Genomic DNA, 19,966 nt, shown 5'->3' with positions numbered 1-19,966 from the left:
CCACAGCCATAGGAATAGATGACTTGAAAGAGATAGAGATGAATGAGCTTCACCCATCATGCAGGAAGAACAAAGCAATAAAACCTCATGCCCACATTGTGCCCATGCGTGGGGTCACGTAGCCACAAAGCTGAGCGTGCTGGTGGGCACGGGCTCGTGTCACGGTGGCAAATTCAGTGCCTGACCCTGATGGTTTGGAAGGTTTTGACATGGGGAAGATCCTGTTCTACCCTGATGCTTTCACAGCCTTAGGATTTCTCTGGAAACTTGTAAGCAGTTCATGTTGAATATGAAGCAAAGCTAACTTACACCTTTTTCTAAATGAGGAAGACTTCATTTTGGAGCAGAGTAGCTTTTTAACCCTCGCCATGTCAAAACCGCATTAACAATTGCCAACTGAAGCTTTGTGGGGGTAGCCAGATGTTTTATCCTCACCTTAACACCTGTTTTTTTCCCTATAACCTTCTACTCTTTGCCATCTGCCTGCAATTATTCCCTTTTCTTCCCTTCTTACATCGTTTTGTCTCCTGAGCATCATCTGATTGTCTGAGGCGTGTTGTTTCCAAGTGGGCTTTAATCTGAAATGTAAAGCATGTACCGAAGCACACGCCCAGGCAGAGGAGTTAATAATATAAATGCTTGGCATTTCTCTCGCTCCTTCTGTCCAAGGCTCTTAAGGCACTTCGTAGACAGCAATTAATGTACAGATTTTACAGTCCTCGGCAAGAAATGGGAGATCTCTAATATCTCTCCATATTGTTGTTTAACAGGGAGCTTAAAACAATCTGTTGAAGGGCTTGGAGACACTTATTGGGGCCAGGTTTCCACAGTGGCTCCAGGACCCAACTGCCCCTCTCCATCCTGATGGTCGAGGGGAAGAGAGACAACGTAGAAAATAAATACTAAAAGTGAAGGTACCATAAGTGTGTTTCAGGTGGTGTTTAAGCATCAAATTTGGGGCTGCTGAGAACTTCTGCTCAGCTGCCATCTAATCCCAATGCTTTTTCCTGAGTAGCTTAGTATGGGGTTTTGTTGTGGCTGGTTTGGCAGATCCTTTAGTGTTTGTTACATATCTGCACCTCTCTGAGACCATGTTCCAGGATCGAGTGCTCCCAAGCCTGGCCATAGGCATAAATTTCAGCATTTCCATCCAAAATCTACAATATCCTCTGCCTACATCTGCTGAAGCACCATGCATAGAATCATAGAATAGTTTGGGTTGGAGGGACCTTCTCAGCTCCCCCAGTGCCCCCCATGCCATGAGCAGGGACATCTTCACCAGCTCAGGTTGCTCAGAGCCCCGTCCAGCCTGGCCTGGGATGTCTCCAAGGATGGTTCATCCACCACCTCTCTGGCCAACCTGGGCCAGGCTCTCACCACCCTCAGGGCGACAATTTCTTCCTCATGTCCAGCCTGAATCTCCCCATGGTTGCAATGCTTGGGGCATCCTAGGTGGGTGCTGGCAATTGTGCTTGGAAGAGGTAAATGGAGACACAGACTTGGTTTTACACCTTGCTAGAGTGCTGAGGATCTTCTCTAGGTCTCATCTCAGGGTAATTTATACATGTCATGCTGCTTTTGTTTGCTGCTTCCTGGGGCATCTTACTGGGGAGGAGTAATTTTCCAGATTTCCCATCCCTGGAGACATCCCAGGCCAGGCTGGACGGGGCTCTGAGCAACCTGAGCTAGTGAAGATGTCCCTGCTCATGGCAGGGGGGGACTGGGGGAGCTGGGAAGGTCCCTTCACCCCAAACCATTTGATCATTCTATGAAAGCACCAGTGGACCGACAACCACAGCTCACAGTTGAGCATCTTCCTGGAAGAGAGGAGCCCTGTGTGTTAACACTTTGTAATAAACCACCAGTGATTAAAAGACAACACCAAATCTTGGAGCAGGCAATAAGGTTCTGTGTTCCCCCAGCATGTAATTGTAATTGAAACTCAGTTGAGGGAGGAAGGGTTGAAGGTGCTGCTCAGCCCATACTGAGATGTTGCACCTTACAGCATCCTCCAGGCAGCTGTTTTGCCTCTTTTTCTCCCCCCAAGCAGCACAAACCGGTTTGCGTAGGAATATGCCAAGCACTTTTGGTTGCACAAAGTGACATCAGGGACGTTATTAAGCGTCTCTGTTTTTTCCACTGGCTTTGCGACCAAGCATGGGCTCCAGCCTATCATTTCTAACAACAACAGAGCAAAAATGGGTTGGGTACAAATAGCAAAGCTGAAAGTGTGTGTTGGTACATTCATTCACAAATACACCACCAGAAAGGGCAGCCAAACCATTTCTGTGCCCACACCTTGGTTGCTCAGCGCAGGTACATCCCCAGATTTGGTTTTACATGTCTTGGGTTTATTTATTTGGTTTCTTTTTCTTTCCAGGCACTGCTAGAAACAGCCCTGACGAGAGTGGTCCTGCCAATGCCTATACTGGTTCTACCTCCAATTATTATGTCCATACTGGAAAAGTAAGTGTTGGTGATACGAGCGGGGAGGCTTTTCAAGGAGAAGGGAGAAAAGATGCTCAAGAGATGTTATTCATTGCTGTTTCTTAGCATTGGTCCACCAAAGACTTTTTTTTGCTTATTAAACTGTTCGCTTTCCAGCATTTTTGACCATCGTTGTAGGATGTTAAAGTGCTATATCAATGTCGTTATTTTAAATCACCTTTCTGAAACCCCAGCAGTGTGAATACCCCTATTCTGTATGCTCAGGGTGAGCCAAAACTGTCTGAATTCAGTTGAAAAATGTCCATATTTTTTGGTTCCCCATTTATAGCAAATATTACAGCTGCCACGTGGGCTCAGACCGAAGTTCTCAGCCAGGGACTTGATGCCACATCCAGGCACCTTGGCCACTGTTGGACTTGCTTACACCCTCTTTGAACTCACTTGTACTTTCTTTCAATAATATCCTGTGGCTTGGACTTCCCCAGGATAATCTATTCTTCATGTGTTCTGCAGAAATTTGCTTTCCATCGCTATTTAAGCCCGAATGTCTCTGTGCATATGTCTCTGTGGAGCATCAGAGCAGGCAGGAAAGGGCAGGGTTATTATTTAATGTCTAATTGTCTCCTATTAGAGCTATAATAGCAAAAAAAAAGCCCCAGATTGCCCTGTCCATTGGCCATTCTCCCACCTTGCTTTCCAGCACCTCCACTTTTTGTCCTGTGAGCCTGTTTGGAGCTGTTGGTGCCTCTGGCTCCTCAGGACACCCATCAGCATCTCTTTGGGTGCGAATGATCCACAGGGTGGGGATCACCTTGACAGGCTGATTAATGCACTGAAAGATGAGGATGCTAAAGGACTTGCCACCTTTGTCCAAGCTGGAAGCGCCCTTTACACAAATCTGTTGATAATGGCTGCTCTAAAGCACTCCACTGACAAAGTAAATAGCAATTAGTACGATTAAGGACTGACCCGTAGCTTTGGTTTGCCTTGTTAACCTTTGTCGAAACACCCCCGGGCAATTTTCTCCTCTTAATGGAAGAGTTGGGGCTGCTTCTGTGAATTTGGAGTCTGATTTTTAACACCTCAATTAAAAATATGGATGGACGCTGGTACCCCTCTAGAGGCTCTCACCAAGATGGGCTCCTACATTTGGGGAGAAACAGGGCAACAAACTCTATTTTGAGAATGGTAAATTAAGTTCTTTCAGCCCTTTTCTGCCAAAATATACAGTTTTATTCTCTTTTTCGAAGGACTGTGGTGGTTCCCTGTGGCAGGGCACAGTCTTGGTAATGCTTTTTGCAGACTGCTCCTGGGGACACGCAAGGACAATGGCTACATTCCAGTCCTTCTAATTTTGCGCAAAGCATTTGACTTTTGCTTCGTGGACACAATGATCTTGAGGGTCTCTTCCAACCAAAATGATTCTATGATTCCTCCTTGACAAAAGCTCTGTGGCTTCTTTCCTACTTCAAGACCATGTGTCACCTCATGGTCCACCAGCCCATGATCTACCAGCAGGAGAGATGCTCAGGAGTCACCATGTCTTACCCTGGAGCACCTTACCCTGGACTACCTTCCTCAGGGCTTGCTCAAAATCATGTGTGAGAAGAACAGGGCTTGTCACTTACTTTGTAACCCAGCGCCTTGGCAGCTTCCCCGCTTCAAATCCTGACGCGCGGTTCCAGCCTTTCTAATCCCATCAAAGCTGCTTTGCTGTTGTCAGTGGAGAGGACTCCTGTTTTCATCTGTCCACATGCCAGAGACTTCAAAAATGCCACCCATTTCTGATATTCTTACCACAGAGCTCTCTTATTTCCACCTTTTTGTCATGCTGAGGCTTTGCTGTGAGTGTTAGTGCTGGCTTAACCTGGGCACTGAGTCCAGTCTAACCATTGCTTGGTGGTCAGCTCATGCAGGGAAGATCACGCCGGAGAAAAGCTGTTTATCCATATAATTCAGAGGATCTTTGCTTTTCTGGTTATCAACATGACCAGTTAAAATTTTTTATATGCAAATATTCAAGGTTTGTAGAAATCTGGTCTATAAATTATTGTCGTCAATTGGAAACACTGGGGACCATCATGGGTCTGGCTGAATATCCATAAGCTCAAGGAAAACCAATAGTAAAATGTGCTTTGCACTGGGGGGCATTATAACTTCTTGTATTGTGATGAGTTTTACTGAATCCACATGCAAGACTTATGAAAACTGATTTTATCCGTCAAGCAAGTATGGACGTACAGGAGTTTGTCTTCAAAAAGTTGTTGTTTTAACTAACAGTCCTAATTCAGATTTGCAAGATAAACTTTCCCCCCCATGCCCCTAAATGAAACTGATTTTTGCCTGCCTAAATTCTGCTTAGAGCTTTGTTTCATTTTCCATCAAAAATAGCTGGATTCCTGAAAGCTTTTGAGTGAAAAACAGCTGGGATAGGGAGTGAAGTGTGGTTAGAGGCGGTGGCATCGCTGTAGTACATGGAACTTCCACCTGACATGGGGAACGTCCCTTTCCATAGCCGGGGATTCGCATTCCGCGTCCACTCACGGATCTTTGAAAGTGGTTTCTGAAGGATGCACTCAGAGGTGAAACCTCATTTTGGGAAAAAAAAACAACAACTTGGAGCATTTGGTGAAAAGTGTAACTTTTTCCATTTAGTAGAATTTTAGTCAGACTAGGGCGTTTGTAACAGGAGTCATACCCAGGCACGCATTATCCATTTATTTATAGAAATCCTTGCGGCATCTATAAATGAGAAAGAGTGACAGCTTATTATTTGGAGGCTGGGGCTCTGCAATCAGAAGTCGCAATCTGGATCCTCCGCCGAGTCGTTTGCGTTCGGGGTTGTGGTGAAGGAGAGAGCGATTCCCCTGCTCCGGGTGGCTCCGGGTGGCTCCGGGTGACGCCGCCACTCGTGGGTGCCAGTTCCACCCCTCCGGGAGCACCAGCGGTTTTCAGATCCGTAGAAAACCCGCTCTTCTCGTTTCCATCTCAACATTCAAAAACCAAAGTTTATTTTAAGTGGCCAGTTCCTGGTCGCCGTCTTTCCACTTGGATCCAGGTCTTTCCTCTCTCTCAGCCATCTCTCCATCTGCATGTTTTAACTCCCCCAGCTGCCTCTCTCGTCTCTTGTGCCATTTTTTTCAGCTCTCTTGGCTCCTCTCGTCTCTTTGCCTGCTGTGTATTTTAACTCCCGGGGCCGCCTTCTCTGCTCTCCAAGGAATTCGACGTTGCCTCCCACCGCCGCTCCATTCTTTCCCCATGTTTCATGCATTTCCTGCTGCTCGGACGCTCTGTTGAAGCCGCTAACGTATAGAATCCATGTTTATTTTGAGACCACATATGCCACGCGGGGAACGCGGTGTCAGTTATTTTGTGCAGATGTATTCTCATCAAAGTTTTATAAATAATAGCCGTGCTGGCAACTTTAATAGGGAAAAAAATATTGGTTTCGCATCGTCTACGAGATGAAGGCGACTCGGGTAGCTGACTTTGGGGCAGATAATGGCAACTTCATTAGTATCTCTGGGTCACGGATGAGTGAGGACAAATACATCCACTGCACGAGGGTGGACTTTTCATCCTTCAAACATTTCCCTTTGTTCAGATGCTTCTGTCAATCCTTTTGTCTGGTAGTTAGGATGAAATTTGGGAAATGGTGCAGGTTTCTCCCAGCCAAAGACTTTTCCAGTGGTCTCTGTCTTACTTCTGACTCCATGCAGAGTCAAAGCCCATCACACAGCTGGTCTGTGTGTAGAACATCCAGGTCTGTGTGTAAGTCCTGCCTCAGGTTCTCCCGTAGGCCCAGCTTTATGCTGGGAGAGCCCAAATTTGGTGGTACTTGCTTCATGTGGGCTGGACAGGTGACGGACAAGCAGAGCACAGCTCAGTCCACCAGCGGTGTCCACTGTGGAGACTTGGAGCTGGCAGTGAAGATTGAAGAGCTGAAGAACATAAGCTCTTCTTGTCATAGAATCACAGAACAGTTTGGGTTTGAAGGGACCTTCCCAGCCCCCCCAGTGCCACCCCTGCCATGAGCAGGGACATCTTCAGCAGCTCAGGTTGCTCAGAGCCCCGTCCAGCCTGGCCTGGGATGTCTCCAGGGATGGTTCATCCACCACCTCTCTGGCCAACCTGGGCCAGGCTCTCACCACCCTCAGGGACAACAATTTCTTCCTCATGCCCAGCCTGAATCTCCCTCCTTTAGTTTAAAACCATCACCCCTTGTGCCATTGCAACAGGCCATGCTGAAAACCTTATTTCCTCATCCTAAAGCCTCTTCTCTGCCTCTCAGTACAAGCAACTCAGAGGGTCTGAAGCGCAGCAGAAGGTCTGATGATGCTCATGTATGTCAGGCCAGACAAGAGGAGGCCCTAGAGCTGACTGTGCAGAGTTTGTGGAGCAGAGATAAAGCTGGAATTGTTGGAAATGGGCAAGAGCTGAGACAGAAGTGGTGAGCAAAGAGTTGTGTCCGTGACAGAGGAGTGTTTCTGCCCTTTCTTCATCTCCACGCCGTCCTGATCTTGTGGCAGAGCTACCACAGCCTGTCAGCATCCCCATGCAGCTGCTCTCAGGGCTGTTTTGCTGTAAAATTAGGATGCTCCCAAGCTGGATCAACATTACAGAGCTGCTCTGGCTTAGCTAAGTCAGTCTAATGATGAAAAATGGATTCTCTTGATGGACAGCCAGTGCTCAGCCCATGGTGTTGTGGTGCTGGATGGGAGTTTTCTTCAGCTTAAACCATGCTTTTCACTGCAGAAGTGTGTGTGAGGTCGGAGGCCCTCCTGGACCTTGTGTTCACGGCCTTTTACTGCAGATATTCGCCTTTCGACAGCGTGTGCAGAGCGTTTCCTACAGGTGCTTTTCCTTCTCTCTCCGTCCAGCGAAACCCGCGCTGAAGTTTGTTTAAACTAAACAGCTGCCAGCAGCGACACCTTAAACTGCTGTGGCTGTATCCAGAGTAAACATTGAAACTGCTCCTTTAATTATGTCAATCAAGCACCAAAAACCCCCCAACCTCGCTCTGGTTGCATCTGCTGTGTCCTCTGGAGGGAGGTCTGGGGCTGGAGCCAAGAGCAGGAGGTGCTCCTTGGTGAGGACAGCGGTGGCCTGGCCAGACAGCACGGCAGACAGAGCTAGAAGAGCTCCCGATCCCCAAAACCACCCCAAAATGAGTGAGGAAAAGCTCAGGAATAGCAGAGACGTGGTACCGGGAGCCTCTCAGAACGGGGAGCTGGCGTAGGACAACCACCCCAAAATTTGTTCACACATGAGGGGGGTGTTTTGAACCCCGGGATACCCAGAGCTTCAGCCTCCAGTTTCATCCCCCGCCGGCATCCTCGGCATCTTGCGATGTATGTATTAAGCTTTGAACCTGTTTATAGCAAACACTCCAGAAACCCCCCAGAATCTGTCAGCTGGGAGACTTTGCTTAACTCCTGTCATGTTTAGTTTAGCATCTGACACCTCCTTCTAGACAAATACAGCTCTGGTTCACTGAACCCGATAACTCCTTTTTAGTACAGCGACTGACTTCCATATGGAAGAAATTACAGTACCTCTCGAAAAACGCCAGAGGCAGCTGCCAAATTATGCAGAATTTAAGCCACTAATGAACAATGTGATGAAAGTTGAATGAAGGTGTATTTACAAGATCTACAACACGCCGGCTCCGCGGAGCAGATGTACTGTCTGTGCAAGTATGTATGTCTGTGTATGTACCTACGGACGTGCATATCGAAATGTTACCCGTAAGGTCTCGCTGCTTTAGGTAGAGCCCTTGGCAGTAAGTGCCACCTCGGGGCAGTAAACCAGAAGCTCCCCAGTGTGTTTCTGCCTTTTTAAGGTCCGCCAGGCGAATTTTACAAAAGCAAATTGCAGAAAGAATAGGCATGAAGGGGTTTTGAAGGGGGGTAAACCAACAAATCTCTTAAAAATAAGAAGAAAGAGGAGAGAGGAGGAGGGAAATATTGCAGAAATGTGTGTTCTTTGCCACCCGAAGGTCAACATATAAATGTGGGTCATTTACCCTTCGGAGGCAAATCATGGGTGCCAAAAATCTGGCTTGCAAAATGGTAACAATAAAACATGTATATGATGGTCTTCCTGCAGATTTCCAGTGTGAGACCTTCTCTTGGCGTAAATTTTTCAATGCCGTGTTGTCTAATCTGAGGTTTAGCTCAGCAGAGCCTGGCCTGGGTACGTGCTGACAGTGTGTAGAGCTCCTGTTCTCCTATGAGAACAGCTCCTACAACTCGTGCAGGATCACTGCGGGGTGAGATGATATTTGCTTCTTTGCAGGCTGCTCCAGAAGATGCCAATGGCAAAGCTGGGCTGTCAGGGGGACCTAAAAGTCCAGACCCCTATTTCCCTGGTCAAACCCCTTGGCAGAGCACACAGAACAGGGTTTAAAACTAATTCACTCTTCAACAAATAGATACTAATTTTATTTACTGTAAACCTGCTATAACACTCTACAATTAAATCCTTTGGAAACATCGAATCATTCACTTCTGATGGGGGGCTAATGGGTGAAAAGAGGGGTTTTGATTGCATTTGACAGCTAACAAAATGCAGCAAGCAATATTTAACTTCATATTTTTTGAGATCCATGTTGAGAGCAAAGATCTTAGGGATGGAAGAAAAGTGGACCTCTTGACTAATTATGAGTCATTTATTCTGAGCCACACAAATTTTAGAATCTGAATCCCAATTAAGACATTACACTACATGTGTTAATTAGTCCCTTCTCCTTTTTAAATCAAGCCATAACTCTTCTTAATTAGGAGGTTAGACATTGTAATTTGAACTGGCCTGAGTTTGAAGCACCCCTGGAAATCACACCTGGGGGCTGTACCGGGGATCATTTTAAATTGGTTGAGTTTGTACTTGGGTGATTATAAGATCCCCAACAGGGCAGTAATTAAAGAGGGTGCAGCTTCCAAATTAAGATGTCAGGGGTGGTATAAGCAGTGATGTCTTCATTCTAAACTGTGCTCCGGGGAGGCTTGAAGGATGCTGGTTGGACGATTTTCTCAGTGAGGACTCTCATGGACCACGACAGCTTAAGCGGGAGAATAAATCGGTTCCAGGAGTTGCCCCCTCTGCATTCGAGGGATCAGTTATGACAGCTTATTGACGGCAATTCTTCAACGTCGCATTTGTTAAAGAGCATGGAGCGAGGTCCTGACTCTGACAAAACCCTTGTGAACTTCTGCAGGAGTGTTTTAGGTTAGATCGCGCTCGATGCAAAACAAAGTAGCTCAATATTGGAGAACAGAAGCTCGGCTTTCACAGCACAAATTGATAGGATCAACTCCGTCTCGATAGCTTATTAACGAGAAGCTGAGATACCGGAGGAGTTAAGGCTCCGGATCTTGTTTTCCTTCCCTGCTTCCCCCAAACCTTCTCAAGATGAAGACAGCTTTCAGCAAGCTTCGCTAGCAAAGGGGGCCGAGGCTGAATGTTCAGCCACACAGACAACGTGCAGCAGGGTAACGAGTTCCCACACATCAGCTGCTCCGTTAGAAGCCATCAGGTGTGCTTGGAGCCGGCAGTGAACGCGGAGTAGACGGGGGGTTGAGGGCGCGCGTTGGGTTGGAAATGTGCTTTTTGGTGGTAAATGACGGGGATGTCGAGTGGTTCATGTAACCTGGTTGTACCTTCCTTGGCCAGGAGAGAGCTCTTGTGCCATCACCCTGGGGAGAGGCGTTAATTAGCAGATGTCTGCCCGTGTTTGATGGCAGGACAATGTGAGGTGTTCTCAAGATCAGAATGGACAGAGGAGAGACTCATATTGGGACTAAGGCTGTGGCTGATGACCCGGCAGCCAATCTGCTGACTCCACGCCGCTGATACCCACTGAACCTCACACAAAACTCACTAGCAAGTCTGATTTTCTGAATTGTTTCAGATTGGTAGAAAAAAAGTCGAATAACAGGTGTCATTGTGGTGTAAATAGCCCTCAAGAATTACGTTTTTCCCCTCGATGTTTGTGAATTGTCTGAGGTCACTTATCCTGGGATATACTGAACATGCCACCTTCTACCAGCTGAATGTTGTCCCTGTCATTAGGTGTTAATTGCATCAGAAGGGTCACTTAATGGGTCGTTATCAAAGCCTGACCTTGCAGGTACCTTAAAATGTTTGCTGTTAACAAGTCTTGAACTCACAAATATCCCCTGGGGACAGCAAGTATTAAAACATCCTTATCACCCACTCTGCAGATGTTTGATTTTTAACAAATTAAGATGTTGTCAAGTTTACTGCTTTATTTATTGACAAAGCCGTGTGGATTTTTCAGTACCACCTCACGAAGCTCACAGTCTCTCTCAAGAACCTGATTTCCTTCATCTCACTCAACATTGTCTCCAAAACCTTTATGCACATGACACCTCATGTGCCGTTTACTCCGGTGTGAGATGGTTTGAAATGGGGGCAGGGGGGGGAGGGTGTGTGGAGTGACCTTGATTAAATTTAGGAGTAATGAGCGCTTAGGTTGACGTGGGCTTTGAAACCCCAGGACTCGGTATCTTTTGTGCGTGAATTTGTTGATGACCTACTAAGAAGGAACCTAAACAGTTAGGGAGGGGAAGACCATCAACACCAGTGTCGATTTTGACAGTGGCATGCACTCCTGTGGTCTATTAAATGGTCTAACAAAGCCTTTCCTTTGCAGAACGTCACTCCTGAGGTCCCGTCCCCGGATGATCCTCCCAGTCCAAAGCCTTGTGTGCCTCGCTGCCTTCGGCCTGGCCCTCCCCTTGGCCATCAGTCTCTTCCCGCAGATGTCCGAGGTGAGTACGTGGCTGGTCACCGCGGTGGGATGTCTCAGAGGGGCTTCTTTGGCCTTCCTGGGTAACAGTCTCATTCCTATGGGGCCTCCTCCATTTTTGGATGAAGTTGCTTGCTGTCCTCTTCACGTGGGTGCAGATTCACCAAGCAGGCGGTGGTTGTGTTGGTCTCTCCTGTTAACCCACACTAGCATAACATAGATTAACATCACACAGCTTTCCTGTACTTCTAACCAATGGCTGGATCATGTGGTGGGATGTACCTCCCAAACCAACAGAGGAAGGACTGAAGAGAAGAACCTTTTTTCCACCCAGCAAACACACCTTATCCAGACAAGGGATGGCCACGTGTGATCCTCTTCCCTTCTGTCACATCTGTTGTTCTCCCACAGGGGTCATCTGCTCCCATGTGGAGGACATTCAGAAATCAAAACACCAGGGATCAGGGGGACAAACAGATTGGAATGAGGTGGTTTTTTTTAAACGTATGAGGATAATGTTCTACCTGCTAGATCAGTAGTCGGAGGAGCGTCTCAGCTGGCACAGTGGGTGTCCTGTCCCTCTTCAGTGATCCCCAGGTCAGGTCTGCTCAGATCACAAGGGATGTTGGTGTTTCTGACTGGTGATTTCTGCTCTGAGACTCCAGCTGGGTTTGTCCCGTCTTGTTGGGGAACGTGAACTCAAATCAGAGCTGAGCTGACATACGTTTGACGTGGATGTACTTTCCCAGAGCTTCTTTGAGGGTTTCTGCCTGTTTGTCTTCCAGCCTGGCTCTGGGAAGACATGGCCTGGGGGTGACCAGAGGAAAACTGGCCAAGGAAACAGGCAGCGTGACTAGTGACATCACTCTAAGTTAGCAGAACAACTTGCTGAGGTGCATTTATCTCTAAGTCATTGATTTGGACCATTTGGTGTTTGTTGCTTATAGACTTGCAGGTTGTAAATTTGTACATTTACAGGGAGGGCCACTATTAAAGTAATGAAGGTTCTGTCAAACAGAGCAGAGGACTTTGCTGGAGTTCTGTTTGTGTCAGCTAGAACAGTTGATCAGGAATTAGTATCACAGTCTCTACTGGTTAATTATTTTTCCTCAAGCTGGATGGGTTTATCCACGACTTCTAGCCAGGGAATCTTGTTGTACACTTGTCTGCTAGACTGAAAAATGTATTACGAATTTTCTGTTGTCCTTCTAGCTGTTTACAGGCTGAGATAAAACTGTCCCTTAATCTTCTCTTTAAGAAACCGAATATATCTCAATCTTGGAGTCTCTTGCTAAAAGACGTGTTTTCTGAAGCTTTAATGATTCATATGGCTCTTCCTTAAACTTTTTCTAATTAGTCAACATCCTTTTTGGAGCACTTCCATAAGAACCAGACACAGTATTCCAGTAAGAAGTTGCACAAGTACCAGTTGCAGGAGCAATGTGATTTGCCTGAATTCATACATCCACAGAGCCTGTTAGTCATTTTGGCACGAGCTCAACCTCAGCTCCTTGTCCGTCAATTCTTTTCTGCGATCCCAAGTTCTGCTAAAAGGTTTTGGTTATGAAAGCCTGAGGAGTATTTCCAGGTCTCACACCCATGCCCAGAGTGTGTCCAGAGTTCCTGCTGGAAGGAGACCTGGATGTAGAGCATCCCTTGTGCTCTGATTTCCAGAGAAAGCAGCTTCATCCACCAGAGGCAGCCATGACCTTCCCTGGCAGGTCTCCTTTCAAGATAATGAGGGAAGGAATCATAGAACCATAGAATCATAGAACAGTTTGGGTTAGAAGGAACCTTCACAGCTCATCTAATCCCACCCCTGCCATGAGCAGGGACATCTTCACCAGCTCAGGTTGCTCAGAGCCCCGTCCAGCCTGGCCTGGGATGTCTCCAGGGATGGTTCATCCACCACCTCTCTGGCCAACCTGGGCCAGGCTCTCACCACCCTCAGGGCAACAATTCCTTCCTCATGTCCAGCCTGAATCTCCCTCCTTTAGTTTAAAACCATCACAGCAGGCCCTGCTCAAAAGTGTCCCCATCTTTCATATCAGCCCCTTTTAAGTCCGGAAAGGCCGCACTAAGGTCTCCCCGGAGCTTCTCTTCTCCAGCTGAACACCCCAACTCTCTCAGCCTGTCCTCCCAGCAGAGCTGTTCCAGCCTCGGGTCATTCCTGGGGCTCCTCTGGCCCCTCTCCAGCAGGTCCATGTGTGTTCTGTGCACTATCTGCATCCAGAGGCAATTTTATATTTGACCATAGCACGCTGCACATTGATTTCTGTCCCACATATCTCACAACCTCAGTATCAGTGACTTGGGCTCTTGATTATTTACCACTTTCCCAGACTTTGTGTCATCACCTTAAGCGTCAGTCATTGCGTATTTTCTCCCTGCTCACTGATGATGTTCGTGTTTGGTAACGTTGGCCAAATCGAACCATTCTTTCAACATCGACAGGAAACACCCTGCAATTCTGCTTGGAAATTCAGCATTTTGTACACTTCCGGTGTTTTCTGTAGGCATCGTTCTGAAATAGTAAGTGGGAACAAAAGTTTTGGTACCAGAATCTGACGCTTTCAGAGTTAAACACTTGGGACTCTACAAAAATAATTATTCATTGCCTTAGTTTCTTTATCTAAAAATCAAGTTCATGAGGTCTCTTTGCCTTTTGTATTTTAGCTTTATGGGTGACAGATAATTTATAGCGTATAATATCTGATATTACAGCATGAAAAATTATGTCAATGCTGAGAGCTGAATGAATTCTAGCCCACAAGCAAGATTAAGGTCTGGCTTCCTTCAAAGGGTATTCAAATTGCAGGCATCAGGCAGTACTGAAACCATGCAGCATCACTTGAAAATGACCTTCTAAAAGCAGCTGAAATGTTATCTGCAGTGTAAACATGAATCAGTGCTGATTAGCAGATCAAACAGAATGACGTGCTCTCTGCCCACGCTCCGTGTCAATGAAGAGAAACCATTACAGCTGGTGGTGGAGCTCGTTACTTACTGGGATCTGGGCTCCGCTCAACTGGAATCGGCTCCACGTGCTCGGCTGGACCTCACATCTGGTGATGCCAAGGGATCAGGTTCTCCATAGCAGCCTGGTCTGATCAGTCTTCCAGTGATGCTTGTGATCAATGTGTGCAAAGGACGTTCCTCCCGTTCTGCAATATCTCGGTGGTGACGGTGATGATGCTGAAGTGAGCAGAGCAAGTGATTTATCTGCAATAATCTCTCCAGAGCCATTTCTTTACAGTCTTGGGTAGAAAATCTGAGTCTCCTTGCAAAGAACATTTCTCAGAACGTGTGAGTTCTTGGTGACCCATCAGTGGTCCACGGACTTGTTAATAATAATATTAACCAAGTTGATAGAGTTTGAGTGTTTGAAAATTGACCTTTTTCTATGCATATGCATGTGTATGTATGTATGTATATAGGTGTGTATTTGCTTTTTCTCATGGCGCGGTAGGTGAAGCAGCTCGGAACATAACACAACTGCGATGATGCTGGTGTAATGAGCTCTACCCAGGGAGCAAATTATTAACAACAAGATGTAATAGGCGTGTTCTGTTCCAAAAATATGATTATGGTCTGAGCAGCAACCCTTTCAGGAATTGTAAATGAGCCAAATTCTGCCCTTAATCACACATTCACAGTCCTTTTTCTTTAGTCAGAGAGCAAACACAGAAGCTAATGTGTTATTAAGTGCTTGTTTTAGCACAGGAGCTCGACTGGCCACCTTTGATCCATGCTTCTAAAGGGGCTCAAACTTACAATTAGTTCCAGCAGAACTGAAGCCTTGCAATAGATTTAATAAACGTGCTAGATAAATGCAGCCACCTTATCACATCAACTGTAGCTGCTTCAGTTATACCTGTTTTAAAATAATATCAGAAAATCAGAATTCAGAAACACCAGTATCAGCTAAATTAACATCCTGGAGCTGAACAACCCTCATGTGCTGAGGATAGTGAATCCAGATCTCCTCTTGGGTTGGTACTTAGTCTAGCTAAGACCTTATACCTTCCTTGATTTTGTACTTTGATGTCTGCAATGGTGATCCAGAATGATGACTTGTTTCTAGATGTTCTGGCTTTGAGGATCACCTGATAAAAATAAACCCCTATAACATCAGCTGTAAAGACATGAGTCCTTGCAACTAAACACCCCTAAGATGCTGAGAAATACACTTTTCATCCCAATACAGTGTTAATGCCGGTACCTAAGGGCATCAATATGCATTAAGTAATTCACTGCTGTTAAGTTTAGGAGAAACATCTAGTTAAATGCATTTAGCCCACAACCTCCAACTGCCTCCCATGCCCCCCGGGGAATCTCTTTTCGAACCGCCTCTCCTACAGCATCCCCACTGACAACTCCTACTCAGCTATGCACTGCCAATGGAAACAGCTGTTGACAGTTCCAAACTGAAACTGGGACTTGTGCAAATGAAATTCAGCGTAGCAGCAAAAGAAAGAACAAACCATGGGGTTGCTCCGCTGATTTTCCACCTTTTGGTCCTTGCTTATCCAGATCATTCTGTGGTATTCTGTGATTCAATTTTCAGCATCCGAGGGGATGCTGTTGAGCTTCCAGGGTGCTGCAAGCCACCGAAACTTAGAATCGTAGAATCATAGAATGGTTTGGGTTGAAGGGACCTTCCAAGCCGATCCAGTGCCCCCCCTGCCATGAGCAGGGACATCTTCAGCAGCTCAGGTTGCTCAGAGCCCCGTCCAGCCTGGCCTGGGATGTCTCCAGGGATGGTTCATCTACCACCTCTCTGGCCAACCTGGGCCAGGCTCTCACCACCCTCAGGGACAACAATTTCTTCCTCATGTCCAGCCTGAATCTCCCTCCTTTAGTTTAAAACCATCACCCCTTGTCCTATCTATCGCAACTTGCCTCATCCCATGTCCAGTGTGCTGGACCATGCTGATAAAGAAGGATAAACCCAGGTGAGAAATGGAGCTGAAGCAAGAGCTGATGGCACAGAAACCCTTCCATGAGCTATAATACACTTGCCCTCACCGCAGCTTAAGTTTAAAGGTTAGGGCAAACTAAAACCATGTTCTGGAATGGGGCTGTTTCAGCTGAAAGCCTTGTCTTAAAAATAATCTTCCTTTTGGATCTCTAGGACAAGGGGAATAAACAGCCTAAAATCCAAGGCTGAGCTATTGTTTTCCAATCTGTTTTAGCCTTCATCTTGTTGGCAGGCTGCTTTAGAAAAGCAAAAGGTTAATGAGCCAATGTGCAGTGGGATTATTGCAGTAAAGATGACAGTGAACCAGTAATTACTAATTAGATGCAGTTTAACAGGAGGAACAAGTGAAATCTCCTCTTCACCAACTGTCAATAATTAGCAGATTTGGTGAGGTTGAAATGTGTCCACAGTTAAAAGGCTGATTTTTTAATGAAATGGCACTTGACAAAAGAGCTGTATGGAGGTCACAACCGTAGCCCTCGAGACGCTTCCCTATACCATACTTAGGAGGGAAATCAGATGCAAGACAGCAGGAGGTCCCCATGAAACCATTTCTCCCTTGGGATTGCATCGTGCAGGGGGGAGGGGAGCAGGAGGGATTCTCTGCTGCAATTTTGTCCAACTTGGATGAGAAGCAAAGAGAAGGATTTGCCAGCTGCCACGGGGGAAAAAATGTTTGAGAAGGGAGACGTTCTGTGGTTTTTCTTTGCGTTTTGGGTCTGAGGAATGGTTTTGCTGGGAGTCCGGTGACCTGAGTGTGCTGGCCAAGGTCTACCCTTGGGATGGAGGTTGGTTTGGGAAGGAACTCCTCGTAGAAGAGAAGTGGCACAGGGTCCTTCAGGCCCAGCAGGAGGCTGGAAGCTCGGTGGTGTGCGTCTCCTGAAGACCGCAGAGGATTCAAGCTGTGCCCTGAAGGTTTGGTTTCAGACTGACACACAGGTGATGCTCCATCGTTGACTTCTGAAGCGTTAAGAGGTTCATCTGAGGTTTCTCTCCTATGTGCTGATCCAGTTTCTTTTCTGGCCTATGTCAAGAGTATCTTTATTTTCCACATGGACTTAAAATGGAGAGGTGATCTCTGGGAGCTTCTTTAATGCCCATGGAACCTTTTACTTGAGCAGAAACCCCCACGCTTTATATGACACCAAGCAGCTGAATAATGATGTAGTTCAAGTACGGCTGGAGAGAAAACCTGTGGTATTTAGAAAAGTGTTGAGCCATGTTCTGGCCGTCAGATGCAGGATGGTGCTTAACAAGGTTTGTGTCTGGTGTTCTGCAGTAAGGGTGGATGCCCCATCCCTGGAGACATCCCAGGCCAGGCTGGACAGGGCTCTGAGCAACCTGAGCTGCTGAAGATGTCCCTGCTCATGGCAGGGGGGGCACTGGGAAGGTGGGAAGGTCCCTTCGGTCCAAACTATTCTATGATTTTGTTTCTACAATTGTCGGTGTTATTCCTGTGGTCTGTAGATGCTCGTGGTCTGTTTGCAACCCCTCGTAGGCCTCCTGCACAGGTTCTTCAGTCAGGATCAACCTGCTCTAGTGGAAGGTGTCCCTTGGCAGGGCAGTTGGAACCAGATGGTCTTTAAGGTCCCTTCCAACCCAAACCATTCTATGACTCTATTCTATGACTCGCTCTTGGCTGCAGAGATCTGCCTCAGTTCCTGCTTCCACCTCAGGTTTCTCACTCTTTGCCATCATCTCCTGTGTGACACAGGCAGAAAGAATCCCAGAGCTTTTGATGGAATTACTTTACAGCTTTTAAGGTCAGAGCCACCCTCCATACTATAAACTTCCAAGTCGAAGTGGCAGCAGAGCTTTTTGAGGAGCTCGGGCATATTCAGGACAAGGACACAGATGGGCTCACAGGCTCTAAAGCCCCTTCTCAAACACATCTCCCAGGTCAAGATCTTCCTAAATACATGGGGACCCTTCAAACTTAATAGTTCTTCATTGCAGCACCGTTTTGATTCGTGTCCTGACACAACAGAAACTCCTCTTGCTACGGAGTCACATACTTGAGATATGACCAGGAGAGAAGGAACCAATTTCACGAAGGAAAGAATATTTCTGTATCAGGACAAGTTGTTCTGACAGAGGTACCTTTTATTTCAATATAATTTAGTGTGGAAGAGAGAAAGGAATGAGCATTTTTGTGTAAGTCAGAGGACAGCACAATACAAACTACAGCTCTTGTAAATACCATCTAAACAGACAAACAAAAATGTAAAAATCAGGGGAAACTCGTTGCTTTTTCAGTGATCCAAAGCTGAGAATATCAAGAAGTAGTTGAGCTCATGATATAAAAGCATCAGGAACAATGTTAAATGTTTGCATTGGAGTTATGATTTGGACAGCAAACAGTTAATGGATTTTTGCACAGGAATGAAAATCAGATGTCTTGGCTGTCTTGTGTGAAATGACCTGTTCTGAAATCTAAATTTTGTCTTTATTTGGACCAAGTAGATGCTTGGAGGAAAATTAATAATTTTGATGATCAGCGGTTAGATTGCTGAAGTGGCTGTAGCGGTGTTAACATATTAGGAATTTAGTATGTTCTTACAACTGGAAATTTAGCTTTCATTTAGGCTCCCTTTCCTACGAGAGGTTGGACCAGATGGTATTTTGAGGTCCTTTCCAACCGAGCTATTCTATGATTCTCCATGATCTCCCCTTTGCACGTTTTTTGGGTTGGTTGGTTGGTTGGTTGGTTGTTTTTCCCCATGTGTTTCCCCAAATCAAAGCTTTTCTTCTCTGTCCCTAATGGGTTGTCACTGGGAGGTCTTGATCTTCTTCTGGGAGCAAATGTCCTTCTTTCCAAGAGAAAGGATCTGGTTTTCAGGGGCATCAACTCCACCATCGCTCTTTGCAAGCCCGTAGGAAACATTGGGGTGGTTGGATTTACAACTGCTTTGCCTATTTGCACCTCGCGGTGTAATGATGAGGCTCGGTGCCATCTGAGGGAAGGTCACGAGTGAGCAGCACTCTGACTGATTTGGAGCCTGCGTCTTTGTTCTTGCGTTCCCAGTCCAAGAGGCTTTGATTTGCCACCGAGCTGGTTTTTGAAGTCTTGCTGGTCAGAGTGGTCCTTTGTTTCACAACCAGAGTCAAAGTTACCGAAAAAATTTACAGGATCTGGCCCTAAAATTGTAACCTGGACCAGCAGAGTTTGTTCTTGCTGGGAAGTGACGACTCGAACCAAACTTATTTGTGGTCATTGGAGGTGGGTGTGGGAGAAAGGCCCCGTTTGTACTGCCCAGGGGCTTCGGCAGCGGTGTCGGACGGGATCTGGTTTCATGTTTATATCTCTGTCCCTGGGATACAGGTTCAAGTATGTAAACTATCCCTCCTGCAAGCACAGGCTCCTGCAGGTGTGTGGGTGCTGGTGGGCATAAAAAAACATTCCTGACACCATCTCTTTTGAGGAGTCTTCACCTCCTGATGGCTATAAGCCATTAGGAGTCAAAAGAAAGAGCTGACATCCGACAACTCCGGATAAACAGCTAAACATTAACCCTTAAAGTGGCTTGAAAAACATACTTAAAAGGCACTTTGTGGAAAGAAGCCATTTTTTTTTTCCAGGCCTGTTAATTGCTGTCTTTCTTCAGGACACCTTTCAGCAGCGCCTTCTGTAAACAGAGCGGCTCCTCCCGAGCGCTTCCCCCGAGGATTCCTGCCCTGCTCCATGGGGACGCTTGTCCCGTCCCGTCCCCTCCCACCCTGTGCGCTCCTGCAGGTCTTTGGTTTTGCTGGTTTCTTCTTGGCCTGAA

At 46.5% G+C, this 19,966-nt stretch overlaps 1 protein-coding gene across 5 annotated transcripts in view; it reads left to right on the top strand.

The window, feature by feature from the left end:
• Positions 1 to 19,966, top strand: part of SFXN5 (sideroflexin 5) — a 97,849-nt gene that overhangs the window by 65,481 nt on the left and 12,402 nt on the right. For all 5 annotated transcript variants that reach the window (XM_065060185.1, XM_065060187.1, XM_065060184.1 and 2 more), the window contains 2 exons: positions 2,381 to 2,466; positions 11,123 to 11,240. In XM_065060185.1, coding sequence (XP_064916257.1) covers positions 2,381 to 2,466; positions 11,123 to 11,240 — 204 coding nt within the window. The remainder of the gene's footprint in view (positions 1 to 2,380; positions 2,467 to 11,122; positions 11,241 to 19,966) is intronic.

The sequence above is a fragment of the Columba livia genome, chromosome 4, assembly GCF_036013475.1.
Source record: "Columba livia isolate bColLiv1 breed racing homer chromosome 4, bColLiv1.pat.W.v2, whole genome shotgun sequence".
Lineage (NCBI taxonomy): Eukaryota > Metazoa > Chordata > Aves > Columbiformes > Columbidae > Columba > Columba livia.
The sequence above is the reverse complement of the archived record's forward strand: the minus strand, read 5'-3'. Positions and strand labels throughout refer to the sequence as shown.